Here is a 25,886-nt window from a genome sequence, read left to right as displayed (position 1 = left end):
GGTACAACTAAGAAAGATAAGGGCAAGAAGGACAATGTTACAATGTTCTCCTTGTATGAAAGCTTAGGACTTTACTGTTAGGAATGAAGTGGTTACAGTTAGAGTTCAGCTTCTATAGATTCATATCCAAGGATTTAGCCAAGCACAGAGCAGAAATGATAGTCTATAGCAAAAATGTAATTAATACATACTTTTTATTCCCTAAAGAACTCAGTGTATTGACTGTTTCCATGGCATTTGCAACACATGAAGTATTGTAAATTGTTTACAAAGTATTGTAAATTTTATTTAAAAACTGTCAAAATTGACTCATTAAGGAGCTAAATATGTCCATTTCAGTGAACTGTGACTTGTCAGTCCTTTATGGTCAGCACTAAATACATAATGAATGTACCCCACAAGTAAACTGCCAAATTGGAGCTGTGGACATTGGTTTTTATTGCTTTAATGTGTTCCAATTTACCAAGAAATAATTTTATATTTCTATTATAAAAGGTATTCTTAGTAGTAGTATTCAAGACATAATCCTTTCATGAAGAAATAACTTCTTTTCCAAAGGAGTATTTACAGTGATAAGGAAGACGCTGAAAAATGTGTGCCTTCAAGACTGGCTTTGTTAAGAAATATGGCAAAATATAAATTAAAAAGTTATCTATTAAACTAATAACATTCATCAAAAAGTTTCATGTTGAATGTACATTAGAGATAGTCACAACAAGATTATAATACAATGCTGTTAGCAGTGTTTGGTCTTATTAGAAAACCCTAGTGTAATCCACATAGAATAGAAGAAAAATGCACCTATTAATGGTGACAAATTAACCCCACTGAGGCTAGTAAGAAGTAAACATGTGTGCCCTGAAACTAACTAGCTTACTTACCAAGAGGTAATGAGATGTCTAAAAATAAATCCTACAAATCTGGCAGTACATCTGAAAGGGACATTTTATGTTGGAAACAAGTGAAACAAACTATCACATAAAGCTCATTCCAAAGACTATCTTGAAGAGGTGGGCAATGTAAGAGCCTCACAGGAGAGAAAGGAATGTTTCAAAGTCTGTAGAACTTAAGGTAGTTGTATGTGTACTGTGTGCCCACGCTACTAAATATATTTGACCTCTGGTGACTAAGTGAAAATGCTGTTTCACTCAGTGAAAATATTTTTTCAGATACTGTTATCACCTTCAGGTTTCAGGTCTAGAAATTATATGTCATATTCTCTAATAGAGTCTTAAATCTTAATTTAAGGCTGGGTGTGGTGGTGCAAGCCTTTAATACCAGCACTCTGGAGCCAGAAGCAAGTGTATTTCTGTGAGTTCCAGGACATTCTGGGTGGGCCTACAAATCAAGCTCCAAGACAACTAGGGCTATGTAGAAAGACCCTGCTCATAGATAATCTCCTAATCACTTCATTGCCTCTCAAGTGACAGATGAAATGACTGCATGATAATATATATTTTTTAATGCATAAGAAGGTGAAAAAACTGAGTAAAACAATGATTTAAGAAATGGTCCAGTGGTTAAGAGCACTTGCTGGCCTTAAAGGGAATTAGAGTTCAGTTCCCAGCATCCCTATTAAGTAGCTCACGGTTACTTGTAACCTTAGTTTAGGGTATCTGACATCCTTTTATGGCCTTCGTGGGCAGCATCTATCCTCATGTGCACATATCCACCTGCCTCCACACATATACATAATTAAAATTTTAAGCTAAAACTTTAAATGTATGAATAGAAAAGAGAATGAGTAATGGAGCAGGGAAATGGTTTTGGGGTGGGAATATCAAAAGGGAAGTGAAGTAATCCTTGGCCTGATGTAATAGTTAGCTAAGCCTTGGGAAGACTACCTACATTTGTAGGCCTTAGTCTTTTTAACCATGTGGATAATAATAGATATCATTCAGAATTGCTGTGAAATTACAATGTACTGGCATGCTTTGAATCATTCCTTTGTAAGTAGTAGAAAGTGAGGTACCAGTTCTTGTCAGCATTTATTATGCTCCCAGCCTGTAGACTTTGGAATTAGAGTGTGTGAGCTTAAAGGTAAGCTCTTATACTTACAAGTGACCCTGGGAAAGTCATCCTACTTTTCTGTGGTTCAGATTCCTCATATCCAAAATAGGGAAAGTTAGCAGGATTGTTGTAAGGGGTAATGCAAAATTTAGTATGGTGCCTGCTCATAGAAAATAATTCCTGGACATTTGCTGATATCATTACTGCTGTTTTAAAGAAGCAAGGATCTGACAATGACTAGGAAATCAGAAGTAAGACTATTCAGGAGAAAGAATCTGTAGAATTTTTGTTGGCGGGAGAAAAAGATAAGCAGCAGCTAGCTCTGTTGTAGATCTACTTGGCCACCCTTTTACATCAGGTGAGCATTCATAGTATGGACTGGGTACTTACGATGAAAACAACATTACTTCTAGAACATACTGTTTTCCCATCCAGAAGAGGGCCTTAGAGCCACTACACTAGAGATCTTGGCATGCCTAAATTCAGATGTGTAGTTAGCTGGAGCTCTGGGGATGGGAGACACTGAGTAACTCCAGGCACACTGTCTTTGCTCCTGAATCAGTTACCACCCTAAAACTGGCTCTATAAATTGACAGTGATGATGGGCCAGTTACTAAAATGGAAACGTTGGAGTCTTCAGTTATTTTATCATTTTTTATTATTTTAAAGTTATTTATTATTTTGAGGCTATTTACTTTATTCCATTTATCATCTTAAGGCTATGCATCCCTCTCTTTGTATAAGGGAAAAACACATTACAGAGGAAAACTTGTTGGTGGTAATTTGGTTCTTCACTGATGAATCAAAGGTGCTGAGCTTAGAAATAAAATAGGTGAGCATTTTAGATAATGAATGAATTTATACCTCCAACACTAAGGAATCTGGCTTGTCAGAGAGGTCAGACAGTGACTGTTTGTACAGGCTTATCATTGCTGGCACTGTTTCCACGGTACCTGCTGAAGAACATGGCAGTTTAAAAGTTGTACACTATGAGAAAATATTTACTTTGTTGCTAAAAGCATAAAAACCCAGAAGGCATTATCTGCCAAAGCAACACCGGACCTACGATTCCACCCCAACCACCGTCCATCTGTGCAAATGGTTTTGTTGTTGTTCTTGTTCTTAACAGAGGTGGCCAGTGAAAGGTCAAACCCCTTTTAACCCACATTCATAAAAATCCAGTGATTAGCTGAGATGGTCAGCCAGATGGTCAAAGTCCAAACCTTTTCTTAGTTTTAGCTCACAGGCAAATTCACTGCTTTGGGAGCTGGTTGCAAATCCCACAGGGTTTCTCTATTGGTTATCTACATCTCACTATGCATTTAAATAGATTTTCAAAATATCTAGAGCCAGGCATGTGTTGCACAACTATAGTCCTAGAACTCAGGCGGCTGAGGCTGGAGGATCACAATGCAAAGACTTAGTCAGTTTGGACTTCGTAGTGAGAAGAAATCAAGTGTGTAAATTCCAAAGGACTGACAGAGAAGGGAATGCTGACGATTCAGATGAACTATAGGATGAAAAATGTTTGAGGAGGAAAATATCAAAATTATGAGGGCCATATTAGTTCAAATTCCTATTATAGGAACCTTACCATAATTGATTTTTGTATTCTAGTTAGTAGGTTGGAAGTATGTGATATATGTACATTTGCATGGGCATGTGCATGTATGCTCGTGGGTGTATGTATGCATGTAGGTGTATGTATGCATGTGGGCACATGTATGAATTTGAGTGTATATGTGCATGTGGGTGTATGTATGCATGTGGGTGCATGTGTACATGTGTGTGACGATCAGAAGTCAATATCAGGCATCTCTTGAGATAACTCTTCATCTTTATTTTATGTTTTTTTGCTTTTAATTTTAAAATATTTTTCATCTCAAGATAGGGTTTCTCTCTGTAACTTTGGAACCTGTCCTGACACTTTCTCTGTAGACCAGGCTGGCCTCAAACTCACAGAAATCCACCTGCCTCTGCCTCCCAAGTGCTGGGATTAAAGGCGTGCACCATTACTGCCCAGCCAAATAATTTTTTTATTATTTAAAAATACCATATATATATATATATATATATATATATATATATATATGTGTGTGTGTGTGTGTGTGTGTGTGTTCATGTCTATGTATGAATACAGGCACAGATGTAATACATTATGCATATGGAGGTCAGAAAACAATTTTAGGGAGTTGGTTCTCCTATCAGGTAGGAAGTAGGGATCAAACTCAGGTATTAGTCTTGGCAGCAAGTGACTACCCACTGAACCATCTCAACAGCAACCCCTCCCTCCCTTTCTTCTTCTTCCTCTTCCTCTTCCTCTTCCTCTTCCTCTTCTTCTTCTTCTTCTTCATCCTCCTCCTCTTCCTCTTCCTCTTCTTCTTCTTCTTCATCCTCCTCCTCCTCCTCCTCCTCCTCCTCCTCCTCCTCCTCCTCTCTTCTTCTTCTTCTTCTTCTTCTTCTTCTTCTTCTTCTTCTTCTTCTTTTTCTTCTCCTCCTCCTCCTCCTCCTCCTCTTCCTCCTTCTCCTCCACCTTCTTCCTCACTTAGAGCTCATTGATTTATGCTGGTTGGCCAGTGAGCTGCAGATTCCCTCCTGCTCCTTCAGTGCTAAAGTGACTGACACCATGCCTAGGTTTCTATTTAAAGTTTGGGTACCAGGAATCCAAACTCAGGTCCTCATGCTTGCACAGATGGCACTTTCCTGAGCCATTGTCCAAGCTCCCTCTAGTTAGTCCTTTCATTGAAAATGTCAGGAGATTTCATTACAGTTGTAATGATAGCAGAAAGTTGGATACAGGAAAGGTCTAAAGGAAGCTAAGTGGAAATAGCCTACTGCCTATAGATTTAGTTGTGCTAACTCTTGTTCTAAATAAATTATGCAAAAAAGAACTTCTAATAAAACTTAATAAAACTTAATATAATAAGGCTTCATTATATTTAATAATATATAATAATTAGTTATAGTTCTAGAAAATTTCTGGTATTAATACAATATTGTTATTTTGGCCACAATTTAAAATAAGACAGTCACTTGGAAAAACTCAATCTTTCTGTGATTTTTTTTCTTAGATCTGGAGGATGGCCCAAAGCAGGCTATGGTTAGCGATCGGACAGAAGCCTTTACCACTGCCCGAAATTTATTGGCCTCTGGAGCTGATGCTATTGAAAGAATTATGTCTTCATACAAAGAGGTATTTGGATTTTTTTAAATTTGCTTAAAATATGAAAGCATCCGAAAATAAAGCAAGGTGAGAATTATGAAGTATACGTAGTGTTTTAGAAACAGCTTTTCTCCCTCCCTCTCTCTCTGCTCAAAACTGCCAAGAGTATAGTTGAGGTTAACGATGGCAACTCTGAAGTGAGATGTTCAGTTGTTTCTGTTTACAAGCATGATTTTACTGGCTTTTAAATGAGGAGAACAAAAGAGAATCGCTCTTGTGTGGCCTCTAGAGCCCATGCCTAATTTACATTCAGACTTCATCATTTACAAATCACATGATCTCAAGCCTCTTGTCTGTCTGGATCCCTGTTGTAATACTTGTAAATTGGGGTGCTGACAGCAAGGATTTTACAGGGGTTAGAAGTATCAAATGTAGGTTACTTAGGTCAATGCATTTCAATGCTCAACAGGTGTTAGCTAATAATACCAGCTTTACATCTTGCAAACTTTGATCATCCTTCGTTGATGAAGTCTCACCAGGAATAATAAAACCTGGTGATTCCACTTCTACTAGTGGTCTTTGAAGCCCCTGGGTGGGCTTCACTGTCTCTATTACTTTACCACAATATGGTTCTCTTCCCTGTACCTGACCCAGAGCACTGTCATCATTCCTAGCATTCATTCTAATACATAAGTATGTGGCTAATAAGTAAATTTTTTTTAGAAAAAAATGGTAAAACAACAACAAAAAGACCTGTAGGTACCCCTGGGGTTAAGAGTAAAAAGACTATTTAATTCAGACATTTCTAAAATTCTATTAATTAATCTTGCAGATCATAAGGCTATATGAATTGCTCAAGTATCATTGCAAACTTATCTCCTAGTTTAATTGAAGTGCAGTATATGATACAGCTTCAAAGTTTCTGAGTTTCTTACAGAACTGATGTATTGATATGGATTTTTTCCATTGTAAAACAAATAGTTCAGTACTACTTATCAAAACTACTCAATTTTTAAAAATTCAAACAGTAATTTTAATAATCTGGAAACCTAGTTTGGGGGATAGTTTCTGTTTTGTATGAAGTTCACTTTACTATAAAGCAATAAGATATTTACTATTAAAATTAAATGATGCCAGGCAGTAGTAGTGCATGCCTTTAATTACAGTATTTGGGAGGCAGAGGCAGGCAGATCTCTTGGGATTTCAAGGCCAGCATGGTCTGTAGAGTGAGTTCCAAGACAGCCAGGGCTACAAAGCAAAACCTGTCTCGAGGGGGGGAAAAAGCAATAAGCAAATAAATATGACAAAAATGCCCACCTTATATTAAAATGTACTAAGTCACAGAGGGATCATCATTTAATCATTCTAGATTATATCCAATGATTTAAAAAATGACTTCTTTTGTCATCATTGACTTTGTATGCCTTGAATCTAAGACTATTGGCTTCATAAAAGCACATTGTGCTACTGTGAGAGGACAGGAGTCATCATGCCTTCTCCACGACCTGCAAAGGAGCAAAGGCCACTTTTCCCCAGGATCCTACATTCCACAACAAAGCCCCTGGTGTCCCAAAGCACTTATCTTCTGGCATACTCTTAGTTTTTATAGACATTCCCTTTCCAGTCCATTCTAGTCTACTTACCCATTGCTCCCTACTCTTTTTAAAAAATATTTCTGTTATTTTGGATTTTTTTTTTCTCTGCTGATATTTATATTTGCCCAATTGGCTGCTTGGTTTCTATCAACCTGATACAAAGCTGGACAGGAAGTATCTGGAATGACAGAAACTTAATTGAAATAATGTCTCCAATAAAGATTGGGTGGAGGCGAATCTATGGGGGTGTTGTAGGGGTTGTGCCCAGGCCTAGACCACTGTGGGTGAGTAGTGCCACCTGCCACTTTTGAACAGGTGGTCCTGAGTTGTATAAGAAAATGGGTTGAGCATGCCATGGGAGCAAGCCTGTAAGCAACGCTCCTCCATGGTTCCGGTCTCTGCTTCAGTTCCTGCCTGAAGATTTCTGCCTTGAGTTCCTGCCTGACTTCCCTCATGACCTAGCAGTTGTAAGATGAAATTAACCCTCTCCTCCCCATGTTGCTTTTGGTCATGGTGTTTCATCACAGCAGTAGGAATCCTATCTAGGACACACAAGTTTCTTTTAAATCTGTATTTTTGCTATACCATCTCTCTCTTTGCCTCTGCTTAAGAGCTCAAGACTTCCTTCCAGATAACATTTTCAAAGTTATCCTTTATATAGCTATAACATTAACATACATCAATAAATGGTCAATTTACAAGCCCTCTCTTCAGTAGAAGGCTCAGGACACTAACACCTATTCATTATGTCTTAAATTTTACACACAAAGCCATCTGCCAGCATCCGTGTGTTAATCTACGTATGACGGTTACGAGACATCTCTTGTGACATGCATACTTATCGGTGTCAGTTTCCCAGTTCTTTTTCTGAGACAAATGATATGGATAGGACAAGTCACCTTTCACAGTCCCCTGATAGCAAGCTGTTCTGGCATAATAGAGAAACAGCAGGAGGTTAACCTAGAAGGACAGCTGGCAGAACCAGAGCAAAGTATCTTTCTATGGAGCTTTGTGGACTAAAGCAGAAATTTATTTCACCTTATCTCATAATCTTTTCTAGAAAAAATACCATGTACTTATAGTTTTCCTTGGGCATTGAAGCAATATTTGCGTTGACAAGAGCTGGATCATGGGGTTTATACTGTGAAGGTCCTGGAGCCTCTCACTGGGCTCACAATGCCCTCTAGCACAGATATTCCTCTGCTCAAATAGGAACTTTGACAGTATTTGGCTTAGAGACATTTGTTTATAAATAAGGCAAAAGTACTTTTCTCCTATTTAAGATATTCTTATCCACATGTGCATAAAAAAACCTTCTTAATGATGCTGCTTCTATTTAGGGAAACTCCTTTGGACTATATTTGGAGACAATACAAATATGACTGAATGAGCTGCTTGATTTTTATTATTTAACTAATAAGTAGAGTTAGAGTCAATGTCTTATTATTTTTCATTGTTCTGTTTTGAATTTTTTTAATACATATGTGTATATATGGAGGCATGAACCCAGGGATTCATGTTCGCTAGACAAGGGTTCCACCACTAAGGCACATTTGTAGATTAACAATCTATTTTAAATAGAGAAAGAAAAGGGATGATAATTGTAATACATGCTTTTAATTCCAGTAGGAGGCAGTGCAGGCAGATCTCTGTAAGTATGAAGCCAGCCAGAGCTGCTGCCCAGTGAGATCCTGACTCAAAAACAAATATAAAGAATCATTGTTTCATTTAAGTGGGCCAGAACAGAAATGTGACTAAAAGACCCTTATGACTCATTAATATTATGAAAGGTTCTCGTTTCCTTTTGAGCACTGAGATGAATCAATATTTTTGTTTTACAACACCAATGTCTTCCTTTATTGTCCCTAATAAGCCTCTTGCTATTGTTTGCTTCAGTAATCACATGTATTCTTTTCTATCATATATAATAAAGTAGTATTCTTAGCAACAAATCAAGAGGTTTATATATTACATAATTTTTAAAGGTATCTGTCATGGCTATGTTAATTCATTCTTTACATTTTGATTTTAGATCACTGAACTAGCAGGCTATACTGCTAGAGTATACAATATGTTCTGGGTCTTTGATGAAGTGAAACGAGGCATTTATAAGAGAAATGTCACTCAGGAGCCTGAAAAGCATGGCAAGAGTGAGGATGACATGGATCTACCCCTCAGTGACACCCTGGCAATTAAAGGTAACAAACTTCAGGTGTTTTCACATTTCCCCTATAGCTTGGTGTCATTTTACAAGAAGAACTAAAGGTTTCTTCTCTATAAAACAGGTTTTAATAGTTACAAGAAGTTAGAATTTAAGTAACAAACATTATTTAAACAGAAGTCTCAGATTAGTATTGCACAGACTGATGGGGGAAGTCCTTCTGTCTATGTTTGTCTTATTGGCTATTAAATAAAGTACTGTTGGCCAATAGGGGAGCAAGTTAGGTGGGAGTAGGAATCAAGGAGGATTCTGAGAAAAATAGTAAAAAGAAATCTTGTGATCCAGGCAGAAAGTGACATAGCAGGCAGACTCAGAATATAAGCAGGGACAAGCAGGAAGTTGCTCTCTTCCTTTTCCTTCTGTCCTCTCTGAGAGATGCCATGTGAGCCCGACAAGAGAGGACGCATGACACCAGCGTCCTCGATCAGATAAGTCTTTATAAAATATATAGATTAAGAAATCCTAGTCATTGGCCAGCAGCATTATACCTAATATAAATCTCTGTGTGTTATTTGGGACCTTAACATGGCGGCCAGCAGAACTCGGGCAGCTGGCAGAAAGACTTATTGTTACAACAGATAAATAATGAAGTAAGAAGAAAATATGACACTTATATTCAGGGAAATGTGCTCACACTGTATTTGGAGACAGCACATGTGTCTCAAAGAGTTGCTTGCTTTTAAAATTTGAACTAATAAATAGAATTAGTGCTAGTGCCATATTGTTTTTCATTATTCTGTGTTTCTAAATGTTTGTCATGTATTAAAATATATCACTTCTTAATTCCTTCCTTGCAACAGTGCGTTTTTGTCTTGTAGGAAATAGGGGAACAGAATGACTCTAAATTCTGTGGCTAGGTTATAGTAGACAGAGTTTAGGTCTGGGAGGATAAAGATAATGATATTTGATTATAAATTTTTTTTCTAATTATAAATTATAAATATTTTCTAAATAGATTAAAATACAGATATTAAATTGACCTCATGTATATTTATTTTTTCCTATGACTTATAAATGTGAATTATCTTTAAAATTGAGTTTGCTCATTCTGTCTTATCATTCTTCAAGTTAATTAGCAGCAACTTGCGATAGTCTTTGTAATATAAACTATTCCTTGATTACAGGAACAGTAATAGATGTGGACCATGGAATCATATGTGAAAATGTGCCCATAATTACACCAGCAGGAGAAGTGGTGGCTTCCAGGCTAAACTTCAAAGTAAGATGATATCCAAGAACCTTCTGATTGTTGGGCCTCACACTAATAGAAAACAACTCAGAGTCCATGTACCTTATGTTAAATACTTGGAGAGGAGCGTGTGAAAAGGGGGAAATCAAAAAGGTACGCACAGTGGCTCAGTTGAAGAAGCAGTCACTTCCTCCCAAAGCAGGAGAAAAGAGAACTCTGATTTCTGCTGCCTTAATGCCAGGTTGAAAATCAAATTTCACAACACTGAGAGCCATTCAGTGTAGCTTTGGGGAACAAGAGGAAATATCAGAAATTAATATCTGGAAATGAATTTTAACTTTTTGCAAAAGTAGTAAAGATTCTGTAAGACTTTTACATACTTTCTAAAAATATTACCTTTCCCCAAAGGTCATTATCAAATTCAGTTTTACTAATATACATTTTACAACTTTAATTTCTACTTTAAATAATCAGAAGATTCATGGATTCAACTTTAGTTTTTAATTCTGTTGAAAATAATTGATTTGATATTCTATATACTAATTACAAAAGTAAGAACAAAAGCATGTTATAGGCCAATGGACCTGGTTTCACAACTTTGTGAAATTTAAACATACATTTTAGACCAAGTATAAAATGTCAAGCATACTGTTTTAGGTACTTGATTCATTGTGTCAGTACACTGACAACTCAAAAAGGAAATATTTAGTTGGCCCCTGGTTTCAGTGGATTTATTTGGGGTTGAAATGTCTCACTGCTTTTGGCCTAGAAATAGCTGAATATCTGCCAGGAGTGTTTACCAAAGGAGAGCCTTTACTGCAAGCTAGATAGCAAGTAGAGACGGAATGAACAAAGGGCCAGGCCAAGGAAGTGTCTGAGGACACATGGTCCCAATGACCTTTTTCCTCCAGGTATGGCTCAAGTCCGAGGCTTTCCACTGCCTTACAACATGTATCAGAAGTTGGAGACTTAGTGATCAGCTCATGATCCTATGGGAAGCATTTCATATTCAAACCCTACCAAATAAAATGAAGGCTGTTGAGCTATGTTTAAACAAAGGCATGATCAGACTTCATAATCAAATTATGAACATCATAATACTAGTGGTTTTGGAATAAATCTTAGCCAAGGCTTAATTATTAGAAATATATTTGCAATTGATGAAGATTACTAAATGTTGAAAAGAGATGACACAATACACTGAACACAATCTTGTTGATAAATTGGAAAGAAATTGTTTGGACAGGATTTATTGTTCTATTATAAACCTATAGATAGTTTTATTATTAAGATATGACATGAGTACCAATTAGCTACTCATTGAAAATATGGAATGTTTTATTATATATTAACACTTTAGCAAATTTAGTCAGGGATAAAACTAAGTGGGTAGGGTGCTTGCAGGGCATGCAAAGGCCTTGAGTTCAGTCCTCATCCTGGAAAACAAAGAAACAAAAGCAATCTGGAATTTTTATAAGGCTCTGTGTTTCTGTTGTTGCTTTGTCAGTATAGGTAATGTAATATTGGTTCTTGTTGCTCTAGTTTCCAAATAAACAGGTGGCAAGGTCTGGATATTGCTGTCTTCTAACTATGCCACCATAGAGCCATCACACCCTGAAGAAAAACCCAGAGTTCAGTCTTCTGTAGAAAATAATCAATAATCCAGTGAAAGACTCTTACAGACTGTTAAGATACTATGAAGATGTATGTTGTTACAACATACTGTTTGCTATTATATTTGCCTCTGGAAGTTGTATTTCAGTTATAATCTCCCTAGAATAGGATAAAAAGTTGTGCCTCAGTATTGATTGGGAAATACATACTTTTAAAGAAAATTGATTTTCATCCTTTTGTTGGTCTTCAAAATTAAAATTTTGACTTACTGGAAAAAAAAAACACTAAAATGTGGGTATTTGCTCAGTATTTACTGGGGAGTTATGCTAAGGAAATATCAATATGAAAAAGTTTTCAATTACTTCTTAAAAAGTGTTAAATTTCTAAGAACTAATAGAAATTGGCCCTTTTAAGACATTTCCCCTTGATTATATGCTTTTGTAGTATTTCAGACACTAAAGTACAAAATTAGGAACCCAGCTGGATAACTGTGCTTTATAGTATATTCAGTTTTCAACTATATTTGGATTTATATAAATTTAATAAAATAGTAATATAAATAAAATAAAATTTAATGTATTTTTAATTTAGGCCTTATGGTTCGTCTTCTTCCCTGTATAGCTCATTTCTCTACATGTGAGTAGATCTGATAACAATATCTCAATTGAAGGGGTGAAAAGCTAGTCTTTATTCCAAGAAGATTCATTGCAATTTTTCTTATATTATGATACCATTAGTTTCAGAGACTAGTCAAAGTCAACTGTGATGTTTTAATCCTGATACATTTTCTTTGATTTCTTTGCCATCTAAGATTGCCATGTGATTGAATTTTTTAAATCACGATTAAATGCTACCAAATGAAATAATTATTAAATATCGAAGCTTATGGTTTTATTTCTGACTTTAGGTAGAAGAAGGGATGCATCTTTTGATTACTGGTCCCAATGGCTGTGGGAAAAGCTCTCTCTTCAGGATCTTAAGTGGGCTATGGCCTGTGTATGAAGGCATCCTCTATAAACCACCTCCCCAACACATGTTCTATATTCCACAGAGGTAAGACATTCTTCATAGCAAATGAAGACGATTGCTTTCACTCTTGAATTGTGGTCATTCCTCTGGCTTTTTGGTTTATGCTCATTCAAGGATATTTTTCACTGGGAGAAGCTATTGAGTAAATAGGAATGAGTTCACTTGTCCCCAGAGTTCTATTTTTTTTTTTTTTTTTTTTTACTGTTTTGACTATAATAGATTCTGGATCAGTGCCACTTCTTGTAGTTTTCATACTTGACAGGATGCTAATAATACTCAAAGGCTTCAGATGTCTTAGGAAAGAATAAATGGATCCAAAGATGGATCCAAAGAATAATTTGATATCAGATTATCTTTTTTTGGTTTGTTTTGTTTTTCGAGACAGGATTACTCTGTGGCTTTGGAGGCTGTCCTGGAACTAGGTCTTCTAGACCAGGCTGATCTCAAACTAACAGAGATCCACTTGCCTCTACCTCCCGAGTGCTGGGATTAAAGGCATGCACCACCACCACCTGGCTAGATGACCTTCTGGGTCATCCTGTGTATCACCTGGGTTAAACAGGCAGAACATGGTGTTCCCTCTGGATCAGAGGACTTCACTGAGACCTGTGACAGATTAAATATAGTGCTTTGGTTCTATTCAGGTCTTTCCATCATGTTGCATATACTCATGTATCCTAAAATTCTCCATTCATGCCTAAAAGCCTCCTTAAAGTATTTATTGTGATTATGATAGATAATTAATAATCTTAACTACCTTAGTTAAAAAATATTTTAAGAATAAGAATAAGATAAACATGGAAAATATCATTTTTTTTGTCCAAATCTTTAGCCATCTTCTTTCATAACAACACAGAAGTTTCTAAACTCAATGTTATATATTTGGGAATTTGAAGTATTTATTCTTGGTGAGAGAAAATCAGCTATTAAGAAAAGATAAGCTTCTGTGGCCCTGTGATTTCTTCAAGTGTCACCCAGGTTCAATAGACATTGCATTACAAACATTCCTTCTGGGTCATCCTGTGTATCACCTGGGTTAAACAGGCAGAACACGGTGTTCCCTCTGGATCAGAGGACTTCACTGAGGCCTCTGACAGAGCACCTAGGATGGAAGTGTAGGTAGGGCTGGAGCACATGTACATGGTACATTGAGGCCAGGCAGTATCACACACTTTAGTCCCCTCATCTTTGTTGGTAAATGGTGCTATCATCCTGCCGTTTGGTCTGGGTTCTAGACCATAAGCAACAGTTAGGGTCTGTGAATTTATTTTATTTCAAATAAAGCTCAGGGTGGTAGTAGCAGGATGCTGTCTGGTGTACAGGAAGAAGAAGAGATCTGTTAGCAGAAAATGTTAAATATGAGTAATGTTGGTACCTGAGTTTAAAGCAACTCAAATGGCCTGTGACATCATAAATACTTTCTTTTCTGCCCTTTGGGAAACCTCAGCTTTACTGCCTCAGTTTAAGTTTTATAAATGAATGTAGTAAGTAAAATTATTTAAATTTTGCACTTAAGCTATAAGGTACAGAACCATGAGAAAAATGGTCTATAAAGACATTCTTGATGAAAAAAGTGCATAAATAAAGTTTATGTTTTACCCATTAGATATTTCATGTGTTATATTGTATGAATGGAACACTTTTTGAACATACATTTGGTGTGGTGAAAAGAGTTTTTAGCAATGGGCAAATTTATGAAAGTGACTAACCTTTACCCTCAGAGTGAACTAACCACGATGTTTTACAATAAACAGAAATCATTAGGAAATTTTTTCTTATGAAATGTATTTTTGCATGAGCAAAACTGTCAACTCCAACCTAGTTAAAGAGAAAAATAAGCAAGAGTAGTCTATATTTTAATTCATAAATGACTATTATTTTAAGTTAGTTACCCTTAGTTATATGCATCTAGAGCCATGGGGAATCATATTTACACTTAAAATTTTTGTACAGCCATGTTCCTTCTGCTTTTGCTTAATGTTTACTTAAAACACAAATGTAAACTAAGGAAGTCTAATTGTAGCATTTATTTCTTGTATTCTAAAAGCCAGTGTTTTTTTTTCAAGTAAATTTTAGAATGATCACAGAAGGTTTTATTATGTACAAGAAAACATCAGTATGACTTCTTTTAAAATATGTACCAGTAAATGAACTCAAATCATCACACACATGACTGCTATGATTAATTTTTCCAGTACTCACTAGCAATGGAATGTAAGCTGACTACTAGTTTGGGAGAAAAACCAACACAGAATTCATGCCTGGGCTCTGTAAGTCATTAAGCAGATTTTACAGTTAATCACTGTGATTGAACTATTTCATCTTAGAGGATGGATCTCTCTATGCAGTGATTAAAAGCAAAATACATTGCTGCTTTTGTGGTGAAAATGGAGTAGGTTTTGTGACAGTGGGATTCTTATATCGTGTAGTGAGTAAAAGAAAACTACTCGGGGAAGAGCACGCATTTGGCTTTTGACCAAGCCTTCACACACAGAGACCCAAACAAAAATGCTACTCTGGCTCACTTTGTACATTGGGAAACATGAATTCCTGAGAAATTGTGAAATCGCCCCAGCATTCTCCCAGTTGGTGTCTTCTAATGCTTTAGCAATGTTAATAATAAGAGCCAGATCTCTGGAGAACTGGGCCTTGGTACAAGAATACAGAGCTATTCTATATAAACTGAGTCCAAACAATTTTCCCTCACCCTGTCTTCATCAATGACAGAATATAAGAACTGGAGCATCCGTAGGTTTTAGGACAGAATGTTTCATCTGAAAAGTGCTTTAGCCACTTTCCTTCTATGAGGTAGTGAATGGTGAGATGCTGAGGTTTTGCTCAAGTAGTACCTGGAAACCTAGTCTGGTGGTTTCCAACCAAGACCCAATGTCCTGCACCACATGACTGTGCACCATAATCAGATGGCTGGTGCCCATCATCCCATGCTGGACCAGCTTTCTTGACTCTCAAGAAGCATCTTCCACTTGGATGTATCTCCTGAATTATTTTGCTAATTCTTGGTGTGTTTTCTCTCCTTCCCAAGCCTCTAAAGACAGGCTTATGAACCTTTGTTCTTGCTTTCATTTCTTCACTAATTTATGGCCTATTACTTATCCCTTGGTGACTTTTTGTCTATAGCAGTCACAGTCCCCAAAGCCAACTTTGCATGTATTTAATTTATTTTTCTTGCTAATCAATACTACCAATGTACTTTCGGCCATCAAAATGAGACATTGAAATATGGGATTTGGGAGAACCTATAGGAAAGGAAGAAGGGAAGGAAAAATGGCAGGCAAGATGGCCACTTTGCATCCCTTTATGCTACTTTAGTTAACCCCCAGAGGATGGTTTGTGTATGCCACACTTGCTTCTCAGCAGTTGTCTATAATTAGGCACAACCCAGCATGGAATTGTACTTCAAATATTTCTGTCTCACTATTCTTCTTTGAACGAATTATCTCAGGAGGGAAGTGCTAACCAAGAGCTTACTGATCAAAACTATATGCCCATATACTGTATCAAACAATCAGAGACAGATTTAGACTTCCTACAGTCATCTATCAAAATTTGCCTAAATATGTATAAATTCTGTCCATCTTTTACTCTGACTCTGAGAAATAAAACATTGTGAAAATGAGAGAAAGATTGCTCTCATGAAGACTGTATTAAGCCGTGTGGTGGTGGCACATGCCTTTAGTCCCAGCACTCAGGAGGCAGAGGCAGGTGGATCTCTGAGTTCAAGGCCAGCCTGGTCTACAGAATGAGTTTTAAGCCAGCCAGGGCTACATAGGGAAACCATCTCAAAAAAAAAAAAAAAAAAGAAAAGAAAAGAAAAAAGAAAAAAAGATAGAAAGGATTCTACTTAATTAACCAAACCTACCTGGAGCTGGGTGGTGCTTGTGTTGAATTCATGCCCCAAGCATGCTGAGCACACACTCTCTCACTGAGCTTTACCCCAGTACAGAATGACAGATTTCCTTTCTATTGGCAAATCTGCCCAGCATCTTACACTATGAACCATCTGTCTGTTTTGTTACTTGTACTGGGTTTGTTGCCTAATCCTCTTTGTGATGGATAAATGTCTGTAATTAACAGTTCTTTTTTAAGGAAATTGCTGAAGCAGTGACAAAGGCTCAGTAGAGTTCTTGAGGCTAATTCCTTGCTTAATGAGTACTAGATGCAAAAAGTTGGATGATGTAATTTTCATAATAGTAAATATCTCTTTTGAGTATCTCTTCGTTTGCAAAAAACAAAAAACAAAAAACATAAGAGTATTAGGAATGATGTTGTGCATTCAGAACTCAAATCTTGAGCTTGCTGTATATGAGAAAGCCTGGTAACATGATTGGTTCAACCTGTGCATTTTTCAGTGATTGACAGTGACTATTCATGGTTTGTTCCTCCTTCTTACTGTTTGGCCACAAAGCTGGAGAAATGGCATATTACTCTTCAACTTTACACTACCGAGCCTTAGAGTTAAGAAGGTGTTGAATTTTTATCAGTATTGTCCAGTTAAGCTATATAGTTTAAAACATTTTTTGACTCTGAGCACAAAGATAGAGATTATAATTTTCCATGCTGTCCTCTTCCTTCCTCCTTCATCTCAAATATAGAATAGCCAAAAACCAGAAAAATCTACCAAACAATAAATTATACCAAAAAGAAATATCAAATAACTCAATGTTAGCACAGGAAAATGAGAGCCTAAAGCAAAATTTAAAAATATCTAAGTTGCTTTTCATAACTAATAACCATAAAAATATAATCACTGGGGATGGATTTGATCTCAGATACTTTTACTCTGACAGCTAATCATTTTTAAATAAGTGCAGATGTAAGATTTCACAGAAAAACACTTACAGTTTGTTGCTAAACTTCTTTCCCAGGAGGAGCAAATTTTACTCCAGGTGTATATATTTCAGTTTATCTCTATTAGCATCTTGAAAACTGAGTAGGAAATGAAGCAATAATTATTTCGTTTCATCAGTGAAGAGCCCTCTTAAGATAAATTTTTCTCTGTAAACCAGGGGAAACTAGCTGAGTTTGAAAAGTCTATAGAAATCATAGGTCTGATGAAGTTACAGATTAGCCCCGCTTTTCTAACAATGAAGGCATCAGACGATCCTCAGTATTGTGAGTCCTCAGAAGCTCTATAAACTGCACCAGTGAACCAAATGTTACCAAAGAAAAGTTTCTACATAAACTTGAAGTACTTTGTTGAGTACTTACCAGGATCTATCTTTAATGTCTACACGGAAGCCTACTATTCATCAATCTCATTAAGTATAATAAAACTTACTATGGGATAAAAACCCACAGACAATTATCCAACAAAAGGGAATTATTTTGTATTTTCTTGTCTTTTTTACAAGATTATTTTTCATTGCTGGGAATCAAACAGCACTGCATGACAGGCAATTGCTCCATCATGAGCTACAAAGCCACCGCTCCTTTATGTTTTATTTCCACTTAGAGAATGCAAGAGAAATGAACTTCTCATTTAAATGATGATCACTTGAGTACCTTCCCTTGTGCCTCCGTTACAGTAAACGAATCTTACCACATTACTTCATTTAGCTGCTTTATTCTGCTCTCATGAAAAATTGAATAAAATAAGTGACTTCACAAACAAATTAGACCAAGCTCGGAGTTGAGTGACGGTACTGCAATAGTGAGATTAGGAGTCTCTCCAAGAACCACCTCTCTAAAGCTTGTTATTACAATCATTTATCTATGCTGTATAGCATAAAGCGTAGTATATTGAAACATGGATGAAAATGACGACTTCATCAAATACTAGCTCTTTGTCAGGGTGTACGGCAAGGCCTTTAGAGGCACTCATGGACTGGATGCATAGGTGTCTTTTTATCATTGCCGTCTGGACTGTGCCTTTGCATTAACATCTATGCTTTACACTAAGGTGGAAGGAGATCGGCACCTACTGATATGTGTGAAGTTGGAGCTGGCATCAATTTAAAGTTACTAAAGTTTCCTTTTCCCAGGGTCCTGAATGGCTTCTAAGCACCTTGTGACAACTGCTCGGTGGCCCTACTTTACACCAGTGCCACTGTTACAATTTGTAGATGTGAATTTAAGATAACGCCGCATATGATTGCTTAAGGTGATGTATGTAAGCAAATGAACACCGGCTGTTTTTTACCATCACAGTTTCCTTTACTGGTTCATACCCAATATGCATAATGCCCCAAAGTAGGGCACAATGAACCATCCTTCAGGAGATGAACAGGTGAATCAAATGTACCTACATACATTGTAATCCTATTTGGCTCGAAAAAGGACTGTATTCTGCTATAAGAAAATGTGGTTAGAACGGAAAAGGAAAGGAAAGAGGTATGAAGGAGAAACATTAAATGTATGATGGGAATACGACTGGAAATGGTTCAGGCGTTTTTGGAAAACAGCCTGGTAGTTGCTTAGGAAGTTCTTTGCCTCCACAGTTCTGTTTACTGGTTTATACTCAATATGCATAATGCCCCAAAGTAGGGCACAATGAAATATCCTTCAGGAGACGAATGGGTGAACCAAATGTGGCGTACACCTACAATGCAACATCATAACAGTATTTGCTTCTAAAAAGGAATATGGCAATTCTAAAACACACTTAGACCTGAGGACAGTTTAACAAAAGAGTATGTATTATGTGAGTTGTGTATTTGGAAGGTCCAGAACAGGCAAATTAATGGAGATAGGAAACACACTGGTTACAAGGAACAGCCAGATGATAGTGATTGATCCTGACTGTGGGGCTCCTGGAGATAGGAGCCAAGAAAAATATTCTCAAGAAGGGGGTGATGGCCACCTGAGCTTGTAGATTTGTTTAAAAAAATGAATTATAGACATTAAAGGCTGATATGAAATTTGAATCACATGCCAAGTTAAGTACAGATACTTCAGTGATTCTTTGTATTTAAGATATTTTATGTATGTGTGTAGCTGAAGCACAAACGTTTTTATTTCCAATAACAGTTAAACATATTACAAGACAACTATGCACTATGTGTATATACTTTGTAAATACTGTGAAAAAACAAGTGGACATTTAGTCTGCATGTAAAGCCTTACTCCTCAGTCAAACACACAGGACTGCTGTGATTTTTTAATTTTTTTTAAATGTGTATAAGTGTTTTTGCATGCATGTATTTCTATGTACTACCTGAATGCCTGGGACCTGTCGAAATCAGGAAAAGGTATTGGATCCACTGGAACTGACAGTTGTGAGCTGCCATGTAAGTGCTGGCAACCAAATGTCAGTCCTCTGCAAAAAAGCAACCAACACTTTTAGCTGCAGTCACGGCATCTAGCCCTTGCTGTCTGGATAAGACAGGCCCTTAGCTAGGATGGGCTGGTGGTCCTCACAGAGCCAATCCTGTTGTGCATGGTTTGCTGAGTCCACAATCCTGGTAGTTTGAACCAATGGAGAGCCAAGATGTCATTAGTTTACATTTTGTGTGACAGCTGAAGGGGAAGGCCGGGAAGCTGATGCAGTGGGTAAGAGCACTTGCTGTTGAAAACAAAAAGAAATCCACTCTATTGCCTACTTGAGCTGGCCGTTTGAAATGATGGCCTTCAGATATCCCAGATAAGAGTGAAGTTAGGAAACTTTTTAATCATTTTTATAATTAATTGAAGCTATGTAGCCAATGTTACTTAAGTTAATTCATTCCGTTCCTAGCCTTTTCCTCCTCTCTTCTGTGGTCATGTTATCTATTTGATAGTTATAAACAACATTCAGTTCCTTGTTTTTCAATTAATTTCAGTGACTTGTTTAGTTAATTTTATTCATCAAATAGTATCACTTTAACATGACTATAAAATCAAAACTAGCATAGAAAAGATGTGGCGCTTGCCTTTAACCCCAGCACTGGGAGGTAGAGGCAGGTAGATCTCTGTGAGTTAAATCCAGACTGGTCTACAAAACAGTCTTATAGGACAGTCGGGGCTACATAGTAAGACTCTGTCTCAGAGAGAGAGAAAGACAGAGACAGAGACAGAGACAGAGACAGAGACAGAGAGAGGGGGGAAGAAGAAAGAAAATATATTTAGAGAGGGTGTTTTCTGTACTCTATTCATTTTATCTCTTTGGGTGACCTTTTCACAAGTTTCTGGCTTGCTTTTCCTGTTTCCTTCTGTAGGTGTAACCAAATGTATTTATATCACCCCTCATCTTCTTTTCATAGAAGGTGGCATACTGTCTACTTATGTTTCTCAACTGGGGACAGCTTTGTGACCAAGGGACATTTGTCCCATTGTGAAGACTTGTAGACAATTTTTAAAATCATGTTTGAGGAGATACTGCTGACATCTAGTGGAGAGAGGCCAGGTATGCCGCTAACCTTACCTCAGCAGAATGCCATCGGCAAGGACAAGTCATCCATCAGTCAGCATGGCAGAGATGCTGTGACATCCTGATCTGGCATCAGTCAGTGTGTCCACTTTCATATTTTCCTTTTCAGCTGAATGATGACCACAGAACTCACTCTGTATTACTTCCTGTGTATCTGCCTGGCCTGTGTAGTGCCTCACAGTAGGACAGAGGTTCTCATTGTAGGTACACATAGTTGATTCATGGATTCTCTCTGCCTGCTCCTTTAACTTGGCCTTGGATATTGTGACACTGCAAATGGCACTGTAATGGGTAAGAGTAGTCAAGTTTTCCTTTTTGGCATTTTTCGGAGCATATCCTCCAAGGAAATTCCCAGAAGTAGATCAAAAGGCAAATGACATGTCAATTTGCCAGATTTCCTCCAAGGAGGTTGAATTTTCACCGTTGGATGAGAACATCTGTTTTTCCCATGGGCCTGTCAGCTGACTGAATTATACAGCTGTTGGATATTTTTTGCTAATCTGATAAACAAGAAAACCAATGTCATAGTAATTTACATTTTCTTATTAATAATATTGTGCCTTTCACTTTGGATGTCTTCATTGTTGTCAACACTCCAAGATTTGTGTTTAATGTGAATAATTTTAGATGTACAGAAACAATCTTTATCAAATATGGCTTTATTAGTCAGAGTTTTCTAGGTGAATAGAACTGAAAGAATGAAAATAGATAGACAGATAGATAGATAAATATTGATTTAATTAAGAAAAATACATAAAGGGGATTTATTAGAGTGGCTCACAGGCTGTGGCCCAGCTAGTCCAACAACAGCTGTCTGCCAAATTAAAGACCAAGAATCCAGTTGTTGTTCAATCTACAAGCCTGGATGTCTCTGCTGGTCTTCAGTATATGCCAGAATCCCAAAGAAGTAGGCTCTAATACTAGTAAAGGAGTGAACTTGCTGGTGAAAGTGACAGTAAGCAGGCAAAGAGAGAATGCTTCCGTGTCCTATATTAAGGCTGTCACCAGAAGGTGTGGCCCAGGTTAAAGGTGGGATCAAAAGATTGGGATTGAAAGTGGGTCTTCCCACTTCAAATGATTTAATTAAAGAAAAAAATCCTCATTGATGTACCCAGACACTTGGGTTTTAGTGAGCTCCAGATTTAGTTAAGTGGACAAACAAGAATAACCATCACAATAGTGAAACAAAATATATTTTGTTGCAGAAAATATCAAATGGTTTCTTTAAAAAAGCTTTTCTGTATGTGTATCTCAGTATTTTTTCATAAACCAGATATTACTTTGAAGTCTCTCCAAGAAACATAATATAATTCTATAAATTGAGGGTTTAAAGTCTGCAGTGTTCCAGCCAGCAGGATGTCACCATGGGTAAGCTAACATACCTTTGTACCAGGACTCATATGTGCTTTGTATTTTATAGGCCATACATGTCCCTTGGAAGTCTACGTGATCAAGTCATTTATCCTGATTCAGTGGATGACATGCATGAAAAAGGTTATACTGACCAAGACCTAGAAGGCATTCTGCACAGTGTCCACCTCTACCACATTGTGCAAAGAGAAGGAGGTATGGTTTAACTTTATTTACAAAGCAAGTTTTGGCTGTGTGTGATAGTGTGCATCAGTAATCTCAAGGCTTGGGGCATGGAGGATCAAGAGCTCAAAGTCAAGTCACCCTCCCCTAGGCACCAAGTTTGGAATTAGCCTGGGTTACATCAAAACTTTGTCTCAAAAAATCAATTAAATAAATAAACTTAGGTTTGGCACTAGTTACTAAATACTCAACAGAAACAGCCTACGGGATGGGTGTTCTCTTGTGCTGAAGGTTTCCAGGGTGTTACTTGGTTGAGGTATCACTTGGTCCCCTCACCTGGGAAAGCTTCTGGCTTTCCCCTCCTCCCCCTTTGTCCTTCCTTAATTGCATACTGGGTCTTCTCTATCAGTCAATCCTCTCTGAAAACACTCTCCCTGAGACACATAGGTGTGCTACACAATGGGTTAATCTAATGCTAGTCAAGGAGACAATAGTGATGATTGTCCCAGGTTTGTATGAAGTCTGCAATTTCTGAATATGTGATGTTTATCAGACCATAAATGCTAAGTAGATTTCTTTTTTCTCTTTTCATTATAGATATCCTAGTTTTGCCTGTCTTGTGATTAATATGGCACACTACATTTTTACCATAACACCACATTTAGCATTCAAAGACCTTGATATTTAAATGTATAAGTATTCCCTAGGTCACAGTCATTCTAGATGTATGTAAAGTATACAATGAACTATTTGCTTGCTGAGCTCTCTCAGCTTAAAGTTAATATAATTTTTGGGAAGTGGATCTCATATATATATATATATATACATATATATATATATATATGCAAGAAGTAAGAGATTAAATAGCATGTAAAACTTCTTCATTGTAGGTTTCATTAGAATAAAACATATATGAAAGAGTGGGAATATGTATACATATGAGCTTTTGATTCAACTATTTCCTAAAAGTTATGCCTTCAACTATTTTGATAAGTCCTGTGATTTAATTGCCAAAAAGTTACTTAATAAGCAATCCAGAATTCTATGGATTGTGCATGCATGGATTTGATGCTCTTTTACCCCAACCTAATTACATTATTTTGAAAAAAGAACCAGTATTGTAAGCATGAGTTTTCTGGCCCGGCCACCCTGGAGCCCCAAATAAACATATGGACACTATAATAATTATGAAACTGTTGGCTGGTGACATGGGCTTCTTATTGGCTAGCTTTGTCTTAATTATTAACCCATTTTTAAAGTATTTCCACGTGGTCTTATCTTACTGGAGAAGGGTCCGGACCTCTAACTCCTTTGCAGTTTCACATGGCATCTGCTAAGCATCTCCACAGAGAAGAGCTATTTCCTGTTTGTCCCTGCTTATATCCTGATTCTGCCCAACTACATCACTTCCTGTCTGTCTGTACAGACCTCCACACCTCTATGGTTAGCTAGTGGCAACTAGTTGGCTAGTCACCTCTTGTCTGGCCAATCAGTCAATCAGTGTTTTATTCATTAATCAATAAGAAAAACATATACAGAAGAACATTCCCCATCATAGTATATTATAGTCCTTGACAATATGGGCTTTGGACTCAACAGTAAAAAAATCAAATCCTAGTTACCATTGCTCTCTGTGTCTATGGTAAAATTGTGATACATTTTTCTTTTTTTTCAAGGTGTCTGTGAATATTAAATGAAACTATACATGTAACATTACTGTGGTGGCACATGTATAACAAGTAAACATGAATAGTAACCTAATCCCTCCAATAGTAAATGAAGCAGGCAAAACAGATATAACTGTATTTCTATTTATGATGTCTGCTATCTGAGGAAAGCAGACTTTTCCTTCAGTGTCAGGTGGTCAGTTCCTCCCCAGTTTCAAAATACTTTGACAGTATAAATTCTACATATTATGGGTAAACTAATTAAGTTTGTAATCCCATGATTAAAATAGAAATTTAAAATAAACACAAAATATTCTAGTATTTTCCAGAAGTCAGGAAGTTCTAGAACTATTTTTAAGTTCCAAGCCTAGAGTTTTACACCCCCTTGCTTTGGACACATGTTTGTTCTTTTTCCCATAAATAAAAGAAAGGAGTCTCGTCGGGTGGTGGTGGTGCATGCCTTTAATCCCAGCACTCGGGAGGCAGAGGCAGGCAGATCTCTGTGAGTTCCAGACCAGCCTGGTCTACAAGAGCTAGTTCCAGGACAGCCTCCAAAGCCACAGAGAAACCCTGTCTCAAAAAACCAAAATAAATAAATAAATAAATAAATAAATAAATAAATAAATAAATAAAAAGAAAGGAGTCTCTGAACCTCAATGATATAATAGGAACATTTTTGTTTTGTTATATGCTGCACTGAGTATACCATGTTAAAACAAGTACATATTCTTCCATTCAATGTTCATGGAAGTTCATCGATGCATTGCTATCTCCATTGTACAGAGTAAATTCAGGATAGTTACTTTGCATTAATTCCCATAACAGCTGCAAGAACAGAATTTGAACACAGATTTAATTTTAGAAGACATTGTTCAACGCTAGGCATGGCCTGTGTTCTATTGTCATACAGCATAGAGCACACATTTTGTTCCTTAGCTTTTTAGACATAAGAAATATTATTCAATTTCACACAAATATAATTAAGAAACTAGTTTTACTTAATTTCTAAACACAGAGCATCTAAGGACAGTGGTTCTCAACCTTCCTAATGCTGTGACCCTCTAACACAGTTCCACATGTTGTGGTGACCGCCAACCATAAAATTATTTCCATTGTTACTTCATAACTTGTAATTTTGCTACTGCTATGAATCGTAATTTAAATATCTGATATGCAGAATATCTAGTAGACAGCCCCAATGGGTCACGATCCACACGTTGAGAACTGCTAAGCAACGCAGGAAAATACTTCTACTCACTAGTGCACAACTTCCCATTGGAATCATTTAGATTAGCTAATTCTTTGCTTAGCAAAGAATGGAGGCCAGACCCATAAACAGGTTCCAAGATAGAAAAGAGTAGAATGGAAACTAACGAAACAAATGAGAAGTTTCTACATCTTTAGGAAGCAGGGAAATGATTTTCTTCTTAGCTGTCTTAGTCTCTGTGAAGGAGCATCAGGCATTATGGCAGTCATTGCATAGGATGCTGATAGAGCCCC

The 25,886-nt window shown here is 37.0% G+C and overlaps 1 protein-coding gene across 2 annotated transcripts in view; it reads left to right on the top strand.

The window, feature by feature from the left end:
• Window positions 1-25,886, top strand: part of Abcd2 (ATP binding cassette subfamily D member 2) — a 40,442-nt gene that overhangs the window by 3,873 nt on the left and 10,683 nt on the right. For both annotated transcript variants that reach the window (XM_027396330.2, XM_027396329.2), the window contains exons 3-7: window positions 5,082-5,203; window positions 8,801-8,966; window positions 10,114-10,208; window positions 12,700-12,845; window positions 22,607-22,752. In XM_027396330.2, the coding sequence (XP_027252131.1) occupies window positions 5,082-5,203; window positions 8,801-8,966; window positions 10,114-10,208; window positions 12,700-12,845; window positions 22,607-22,752 (675 nt within the window). The remainder of the gene's footprint in view (window positions 1-5,081; window positions 5,204-8,800; window positions 8,967-10,113; window positions 10,209-12,699; window positions 12,846-22,606; window positions 22,753-25,886) is intronic.

The sequence above is a fragment of the Cricetulus griseus genome, chromosome 2 (assembly GCF_003668045.3).
Source record: "Cricetulus griseus strain 17A/GY chromosome 2, alternate assembly CriGri-PICRH-1.0, whole genome shotgun sequence".
Classification (NCBI taxonomy): domain Eukaryota; kingdom Metazoa; phylum Chordata; class Mammalia; order Rodentia; family Cricetidae; genus Cricetulus; species Cricetulus griseus.
This window is presented reverse-complemented; position numbering and strand designations above follow the sequence as displayed.